The 9146-nt window shown below is 34.5% G+C and overlaps 1 protein-coding gene across 1 annotated transcript; it reads right to left on the reverse strand.

The window, feature by feature from the left end:
* Positions 1–5191: 5191 nt before the first annotated feature.
* LOC125815943 (uncharacterized) lies at positions 5192–8725 on the reverse strand. The gene is made up of 6 exons (XM_049495523.1): positions 8570–8725; positions 7521–7729; positions 6750–6845; positions 6391–6536; positions 5653–5872; positions 5192–5384 (listed from the first exon to the last, which is right to left on the reverse strand). Exons 1-6 carry the CDS (start codon positions 8706–8708, stop codon positions 5193–5195), a joined length of 1002 nt encoding a protein of 333 aa, XP_049351480.1. The 5' UTR covers positions 8709–8725; the 3' UTR covers position 5192.
* Between the last annotated feature and the right edge of the window lie 421 nt (positions 8726–9146).

Raw genomic sequence — 9146 nt, forward strand, 5'->3', positions numbered from 1 at the left:
AAGAAACTGTAACATCTCGCAATTTGAAATAGCTAGGAAAAAGCTAAGAATTTGAAATAGTCATTTTTGGAAAGAATAAAAATTTGGAAATTTACTTAAGTTAGGAAAAAGGTTAGTTTTTGGTCAAATTCAAACGAACGTAGCTCCTAGCTCAGGATGAGTTAGGTGTACTTCTAGGCATGGTTGGAAAGCTCTTGGAACGATCTTTCCAACGCCACCAAGATTGCGCTAATCTGAGTTCGTATGAGTGAGATACGCCCATTGGAAGTTGGGCTATTCAAATAAGGAAATGTTCAATCCGGATTTTTGAAAGGTATTTCAGTCTTTTCCTTGTCCAATTAATTAAATTAGTTTTACTGAATTAATTAAGGGTCTAAACTGAACTTGGTCAGTTTTATGCTTTTGGAAAAGAGTTATGGTTTTAGAGAAGAGGAAAGAAGAGGAGAAAAGAAAAGGAGAAGCAAGGAAATCGTCAAGTTCGTCGAGTTTAGCTTGTGGATTTCGTCGGGGGTGATCCCTACAAGAAGGGAAACTTTGATTTCTAAGATAGCCTTTGAGTTAAGTTTTGAGCACTAATCTCAAATCACAGAAGAAGTATGTTTTTAAACATAAAGAGCTAATATAATATTTTTGGGAGTAATATTGAGCACCGATATGGGGAAGAGTTAAAATAAGTATCAGCCCCCATAAACCATGTAGTCGTCATGGGTAGAAAAGGGTCATACTTTTTAGATGAATCCTTTTCACATAGACTAGTGGATCCACTTAGTGAGTTAGATTCTTATACCCCGGCAAGGTATAGAATGGTCCTTGGCAGCGTGAGGTAAAACGTTGTACCACCACTTAGGCTCATAGTGGTGGTTGTCAGTTAGAGAAACTCCCACAACAGTAATTGCATGGTTCCTCAATGGGTTCTGGTTAGTATGGATGGAGGTATGGGATTTCATTCATGCATTGCACAAATAGACTTTAAGAGGGATCATGATATATCTTTTATGATTTTATGATTATGAGTTGCATCATGTTTTAAACAGTTTTCTTTTCTTTATATTGCACTTGTTTTAAACTGCTTTATAATGAAATGAGTTTAGTTAAGTATTCATAAGTTGAGAAGAGCCAAGGTAAGTGTTTTTTTCAGATCCTTTTCAAACCTGTGTTATGTTTAGCTTTCCAACTCGCATACTCGTACATTCAATGTACAGATGCCAATTGGCCTGCATCGTCTTATGATGCAGACGCAGGAAACTAGGATCGGCGCATCGTTGATCCAATGAGCAGCTCAGAGTCTGTTGGTGAGCCTCCTTGAATTCCGGAGGATCCATTTCATTGTTGTCTAGTTTAGTTCATTAGGATGTTGTGGGGTTTGTCCCAACATCCATCTCAGTTGTTATTAGAGGCTTCATAGACAGTCAGATGTTAGTTCTTTAGTCTTTTCATTGTCATTTATCCATGTTGAGATTTGAGTTTGCCTTAATGGTCAGTAGAATGTTTCTTTATAACATTCCAATTTATTATATGAACTTATTTTTGTTGAGTTTAAGTCTTCCGCTGAGCTAAGTAAGCCAGGCCAAGGGTTTGCTTGGAGCCAGCAATGGTCTTCGAGTGCCAGTCCCGCCCAGGGTGTAGACTCGGAGAGTGACAAACTATCATTCACAAGCTATTTACTAGCTTGCACAAGTTGTGAACTAGTTTTCATACTTTTAATATAGCAATTACACACACGGTACACACGCTTCATAATGGCATCTATAATTTCACAACCCTTCCCCTTGAAATGTCCATATCTCGATTGATAATATGCCTTAATAAAATGTTAACTAAAGAAATTTTGGTGAAAGAAAAAGAGTACATATATCTTTAAATATACATTTGCTTGTTGCCTCACTAAAAACTTTGCTAGGAAAATCCTTTGGGACAAAATCTAGGTGAAGGAAAAAAAGAGTACAATGCAATTTTACTCCCTTGAAGAAGAGCACGATTCAGATGGTGGAGTCTTCGCATTCCAATTTTGTGTACCATCTTCTCAAAAGTTGAGGTTGGTAAAGATTTGGTGATTAAATCTGTTGGATTATCACTTGAATGAATTTGTTGTACATCAATATCACCATTCTTTTGGAGATCATGTGTAAAGAATAATTTTGGTGAAATGTGTTTTGTTTTATCTTCTTTTTATGAAGTCTCCTCTTAATTGAGCTACGCATGCAACATTGTCTTCAAAGAGGATTGTGGATACCTTGATATCACATTTTAAGCCACATATTTCTTTGATGAAATGTATCACTGATCTCAACCATACACATTCTCTACTTGCTTCATGAATAGTTATTATATCAACATGATTTGAAGAAGTAGCAATAATAGACTGCTTCGTAGATCGCCATGATATATATAGTAGTACCTTCGTATGTGAACAGATAGCCTGTTTGGGATCGAGCTTTATGTGGGTCAGATAAATGACCTGCATATGCATGACCAACAAGATCTACATTATCATTGTTAGCATAAAAGATACCCATATCACTAGTCCCCTTTAGATATCGTAATATATGTTTTACTCCATTCCAATGTCTTCGTGTAGGGGAAGAACTATATCTTGCTAACAAATTAATAGAAAATGCTATGTTAGTCTCGTAGCATTAGCAAGATACATAAGTGCACCAATTGCACTCAAATATGGTACTTCAGGACCAAGAGGTTCTTTATTCTCTTCTTGAGGTCGAAACTGATCTTTACTAACTTCAAGTGATCATACAATCATTGGAGTACTTAACGGATGTACTTTATCCATGTAAAATCGTTTCAAAATTTTCTCAGTATAAGCATATTGATGAATGAAGACCCCGTCTGCTAAATGATCAATTTGCAGACCAAGACAAAGTTTTGTCTTTCCAAGGTCCTTCATCTCAAATTCTTTCTTTAGATATTCAATTGTCTTTTGGACCTCTTCTGGAGTTCAATGAGATTAATGTCATCAACATAAGCAACAAGAATAACAAATCCTGATGTTGTTTTCTTAATAAAAATACAAGGATAAATTGCATTATTTATATAACCTTCTATTATCTAATGTGGAAATTTTTATTTAAAGTAAAATATAACTACTCAAAGAAACATTTTGATGAAATGTCGTTACTCTAAAAATGTTCTTTTAGTCCAATTTATTTAAGGTTTACTGTTGATGTAGAACGTAAATAATGATTTAATAAAATTTGTATTTTCATTTTAATCCCGGCAACTTTTTTTATCATAAGAAATTTTGAATAATACGTACGTAAAACATTCTCTAGAGTCCGTTTAATTTAATTTATTTTTAAAAAAAATATTGTATTATTTTGTTAAATTTTAAAAATAATAATTTATTTAAATTAAAAATTGCTAGATTTAGAGAGAACTAAGATATGCAAAACAAAATTATTTTTTATTTCAGCATCAACAAGAATGTCAACTCTTTTTAACACCACCTAAAACGTATTCTTCTTTTAATAGAAAATGCAAGTTCAGTTTGAACAGTTAAATTAATTTTGATTTTTAATAGAATCAAAAGGATCATTATTTGATTTAGATGAAGAAATAAAATAGTAATGTGTATTGAGTTAAAATAAGATTAATCTTAGGCCTCACCACCAGTTATCATTTAATTGGTTTGTCAGACAAATTGGTGTGTGTTTGATATGAAGCTAGCGTTTGGCCATAGATTTTTAAATATTCTTGACAAATATTATTTGGATGAAAATTTGGATGAAATTTTACCATTTGTTTGGCCATAGTATTTGGGAAACATATTTAACGTTTTTTAGGAAAATATAATTTATACCCATAAGTTTGTATTACAAGTCAATTGGATCTTCGTTACAATAAATAACAAGTAGTGTTCATGACACTGGAGTAATGTGATAGTTTGGAGTAAGTGCAACCAGTGGCGAATTTAGAGCCAAAAAATAGGGTACCTGCACCCGTGGTCTCTTCATAAAATTAGATATTTTATATATATATTTTTTAAGATTTTGTATAATATTATATTCTGACATCCGTACTACAAGAAGTCTAAATAGTCCACATGGTTAAATATTGAGTTGTTGACCTTGAGGATTGAGGATCGATTCTCACTTCAATACATTTTACTTGGTGCACTCATGTTCGAAAAATCCTAGATTCGCCTCTGAGTGCAACAAGCATCATTCCATACATCGTGAAATAGACAAAGCACGTGACTTTGTTACCTTAAGCCGATTGTTTATCATTTTCATCAACAACCATATCATTACTTTCATATTCACTGAATATTTCATCACTACTTTGGTGTTAACGGAAAAAATTATGTAATACAACGCAAACAACTACTATAGAGGATGTTTTTGTAAAAAATAAAAGTTTTGTGTAAAATTTCAATTTTTAAAAGATCCCAAATAGTTAGATTTGGCCCAAATACTAGAAAAAACTAGTCTTTGGAAATTTGGGATATTTGCCAAAAATATTCGCCAAATAATGGCAAATTCTATGAACAAACACTCTTTGCCAAATTTTCCCTAAATATTACTTGGAAAATCTATGGTCAAATGGATCCTAATAAAATGTTTATAGAATATTACTTATTTTTTCCAAAAATATTTTTATTTTTTTATATCTGCTTGGAAAATAAAAAATACTTATTAAAGATTGATAAAACAGGGCCATTTCTGTACAGAAATTGTCAGAAACACTTGCAACTAAGCTATAATGCACATGTCCACGAACAGACGGATTGAGACATAATATAACGAACCCAAACCTGTTTTTATCCGCACAAATTTAGATAAGTAGGATTATACTTACTTATTTTAAGTTTGATTGAATCCACTCATTTGTTACCTCAAACTGAGAGTGAAAAGCACCTCATTAAACAATTTATTCAAATTAATACAAAGAAGAACCTCCTGTAAAATGATGTCAATCATAATTCATCAGAATGCAAGTTCAGTATCAAGTAAACAAAAAAACAAATTGGAGGGTGGTAAAACACAATTCCTACATCTTATTTCTACCTTATAACTCCACTCTTTATTCATGTACAATTTCTTCTTTTCTGGAATCATTTGACTGCATTCTTGGCACATAATGTGTGTTCAGCTCAACTTATAGCTTACAAACTAGTAAAAGCCACAAAAAGTGACCACCTAAAAATTTGGTACCTAGTTGTTCTGTGTCTTGTTGAGTTAATTCACAGGCGCAAATTGTTGATCAATCAGTTGTTGAGCCCCTTCAACGATCCTCTTTATCACTTCACCTGCGGGTAGAATTTCCTTGATAAGACCGATGCTCTCACCAGCATACATCGCCATGCTTTCTATATCGCCAGTAGTTGTGGCATTTGGTACAGTACCAGCAAAACGACGAACCTCTCTTTCCTGTTAAATGAAACTAATTACTACTACATTCTTAAGAACTAGGTACAGATAGAAGAATTTCACTCATGTTTACGGTTCACATACTTCTCCCACAACGAGATTAAATGCATAGGATCAAGTATCAAATGATAAGACGAGCTGGTATCAATGTCAAATAAAAAACTAACAAGTTAACAACATAAAAGGTTGATCACAGAATGAAGAGTCATATATAGGATAGGAACATTTTCAAGATTGTGTTAGGAAGAATGTAATCTAGGATACTCACCCTGCCATGTATGATTGTGCGGCCAATGACAGGTTGATTTGACTCATTCTCATGACTTGGGAGCGCCTTCCATTCCATGAAGAAGGGGGTTGCCAGAACACGTTGTGGTGCCCCTGGCCACCTTGCACGACCAAATACGTCTGTGTACTCTGTTTGATCAAATTCAATCAGCTTCCTCTTGTACGTTGGGTGAGCATAGCTTTCCTCTGTTGCAAGAAACCTGAAAAGGTATAAGATATTGAAAACTTGGCAACTGGTTTTCGTATAAACAAGGACATGAATAGTTTTTATGTGAGGAAAGTTCCTAAATATTCCTAGCTGATGTGCTGAAACATCTATTATCATAGGATATTTCAGCATCTTGTGGCATTTATTTCATCATTCCATCTGTACTGTCAAGACCAAAACATTTTAGAAATCAGAATTGTGTCTAGAACTTTTTCATTTTTTAAATTCTTGATGCCTCATACATGTGAATGTACAACGAAAATAATCTATTGAAAAAATAAGAGTCCACATTGACCAACGACATCAATCCTACAATGATGTATCTATCCCCTAAAAATGCACATAAGAAACTATCTAAGCAAGAGGGCATAGTAAACTGCAATTTATAAGTGAGACCTAACTTCTAAACAGCAATGGCCCAGCATGATTAACAGGATATAAGCCGGAGAGGAAGCAGGTACTGATAATAGATTAAACACCTTTAAAATGTTAGAACTAAAAGATCCATACCTGGTACCTAATGAAACACCCTGTGCACCAAGGGCCAGAGCAGCAACATAACCACGCTCATCCACTATTCCTCCAGCAGCAATTACTGCAATGTCACGACCACGAACAAGATCGACTACTCTAGGCAATAAGGTGATTAAACCATCCTAAAAGGAAATCAACCAAGTAGGTCATATATTATTCGATAAGTAATTTCACAAAAAAGTGATGATGAGATTGACTTCAACAGAAACAATGAGGATTTGAGGGGAAGAGGGGGGAGGGGGAAGTGCTTGAAGTGAAATATTCTCAAGGAAGAACAAATATTGTTAACTTGATGAAAAAACTAAAGCACATCATGAAAATGATCACAATTATACCTGGCCAATTACATGGCCTCCTGCTTCCCGACCTTGGACAATAATTGCATCTACACCAGCATCAGCAGCTTTCTTTGCTTCTTCATAGCTGCCAATCTTAAAAACAACACGTGTGCTTTATAAGCTACATTTCAGGAAAAAGTAGGTGAAGGTAAATTATCTATTCTTTCACAAATGTACTCTACAGCAAAAAGCAGAAGCCACCTAACTTGAAGAGGCAACCGCAATCATGCTACAGGATAAGAGGGAAGCTAAGAATAGAATACTTCAAAATATATCACTAGACATATAACAACTATGTCTCAGTCCAAAACAAGTCGGAATCGGCTATATGAGTAATTGCAAGAAAGAACTAACTCATATAAAAAGCAAAAAAAAGGATTATCTACTATTAATTGGTATTCTTACATAATTCAAAAACCAAAATACTGGGGGAAAAAGGGATACTGCAGTACATAAAATAAGGATGAATATAATTGATTTGAACTTCTTTTTGTTCTTTGCTCATGTCTAAGAATGTGTATCATTCAGGTGAAGAGTTACATTCGTTGATGAGCGACATTTCAACTAGAACAAGCAGAACAAAGGCTCCTAAGCTGCATAGAGCAATTTAAAGTGAACCCCACACTAGCCCAGTTAATTAAATGCACAAAAGGATCTAACATCATGTAATGCCAAAAATTAATGATAGGGAGAAAGGCAAGATTTGTGATATTCAATGACAAATAGTGAATTTTTGAAAATGTGAAAAGAGTTGTGTTGAAAACTTACTTGTGGTACAACTTTGACCCCAGCTTTATGAGCTTCAAGAACCAACTCCTTTGAACATTCACCCCAATAAAGCTGCAATACTGCAACCTTCTCATCCAATATAGCTTTTACATTTTCCTTGTGAGGAAATGCAAGAATAACACCTATCCCAAATGGTTTGTTAGTTAAGGTTCTAGTCTTTCTTATGAGCTCTCTCACATAATCAGGATCTTCCTGCCACACACAAAAAATTACACTGTTAGACTCCACTGCCCTTCTAGAGGACTATCAGTGGCGAAGCCAGGAATTTCACGGAGGGTGTCCAAAAAAAATAAAAATGGTTGCTAGTGAGATTCAAACATGTGGGCATCCCACGAAGGGTGCCCAAAAAAAGTGAAAAAATACTAGTGAGATATGAACACGTGGGCACCCTAAGTACTGGCTCTTTCAAAGCGTTTAAAACAACTAGGCTACAACACCTTGTTTTGTCAAGGGTGTCTAGATTCTAGAATATGATATTTAATCACTTCATATATCATTTTACTTATATATATATATATATATATATATATATATATATGGTATTATTTTCCAACGAAGGGTGTCCAATTGACACCCTAACTATAACATAGCTACGCCCCTGAGGACTATAGTTTCAGCAGCGCGTTTTACTATAATGGACACTTCCATCATGCTATGAGCGAACAATTCCGAGTCTAACCAAAGATTGATTAAAAGACAAGATAGCCATTGACTGAACAGGGTTGACCTGTAAAAACAAGTTCACTACACAACTTATTCTTGTGCTTATATTTCTTTAATTTGGGGGCTGGTAAGAAGAGGGGATTAAAATTAAGCTCTCAACTTTTCTGTACGGTAACAAATTAAAATAGGAATATAGCTAGTAAGAAAAACATAAAACAATCTGAAATTTCGGTACATTTGAAGGGTTTTATTACGACACCGTAGACAAATCTCACATCAATAAATCAAGATGCTCACACCCTAGTGATGCATTTTAAAGCCAAGCAGACAATATTACTAGTAAGCCGATTAATGGGAGAAGAAACATATCCAATCAGGAACTCTGAGAAAACCAAGAGCACCAGCATTAGCAACAGCAGCAACAAGCTGTGGACTTGAGATATCAGGTCCCAAGGGTGCTTGAACAATCCCATACTCAAAACCCAAAATTCCTCTCCAACCCATGTCTTGCCCAAAAACTATTCAATGTTTCTGGCATCCAATATTGGACATGCTTTTATAGTAGACAAACGGCTTCTGTCATGTGCATTTTTTTTATATATAGAATACGGTACAAAGTTGTCGACTATTGTGAAATATGCGTAAGCCACTACGTCGGTCTAACAAAGGAGGAGTCTCTGTCAACATTTGGAAAATGATTGAGCTGACTCAGATTCAATCTTTTCTGAAAAAGAAGATGAAATGTTGATCCATAAAATATTAGCATACCAGAAATTCGGATCCTCTGCACTTTTGTTCTTTTGTTTTATGTTGATATGAGTATAAATTTTTGTCGTCCCAATAAATATTTCTCTATTCAATTTACCAGTGCTACTTTTATTTTTAGTCAATTCAAAAAAAAATTACATTATTTAAACATAGAAAAATTGCACTTCCTCTGTT

Source organism: Solanum verrucosum, unplaced genomic scaffold (genome assembly GCF_900185275.1).
Source record: "Solanum verrucosum unplaced genomic scaffold, falcon-dt-bn FXZP01000261.1, whole genome shotgun sequence".
NCBI lineage: Eukaryota > Viridiplantae > Streptophyta > Magnoliopsida > Solanales > Solanaceae > Solanum > Solanum verrucosum.

Excerpts from the sequence above, each read along its gene's own strand:
- LOC125815943 (XM_049495523.1), bottom strand. The coding sequence starts at position 8,708 with ATGGGTTGGAGAGGAATTTTGGGTTTTGAGTATGGGATTGTTCAAGCA. Across the intron at positions 6,537-6,749 it reads GAGGCCATGTAATTGGCCAG|GATGGTTTAATCACCTTATT; the intron begins GTATAATTGTGA and ends ATTTCCTTTTAG. Across the intron at positions 5,873-6,390 it reads GGTGTTTCATTAGGTACCAG|GTTTCTTGCAACAGAGGAAA; the intron begins GTATGGATCTTT and ends ATACCTTTTCAG.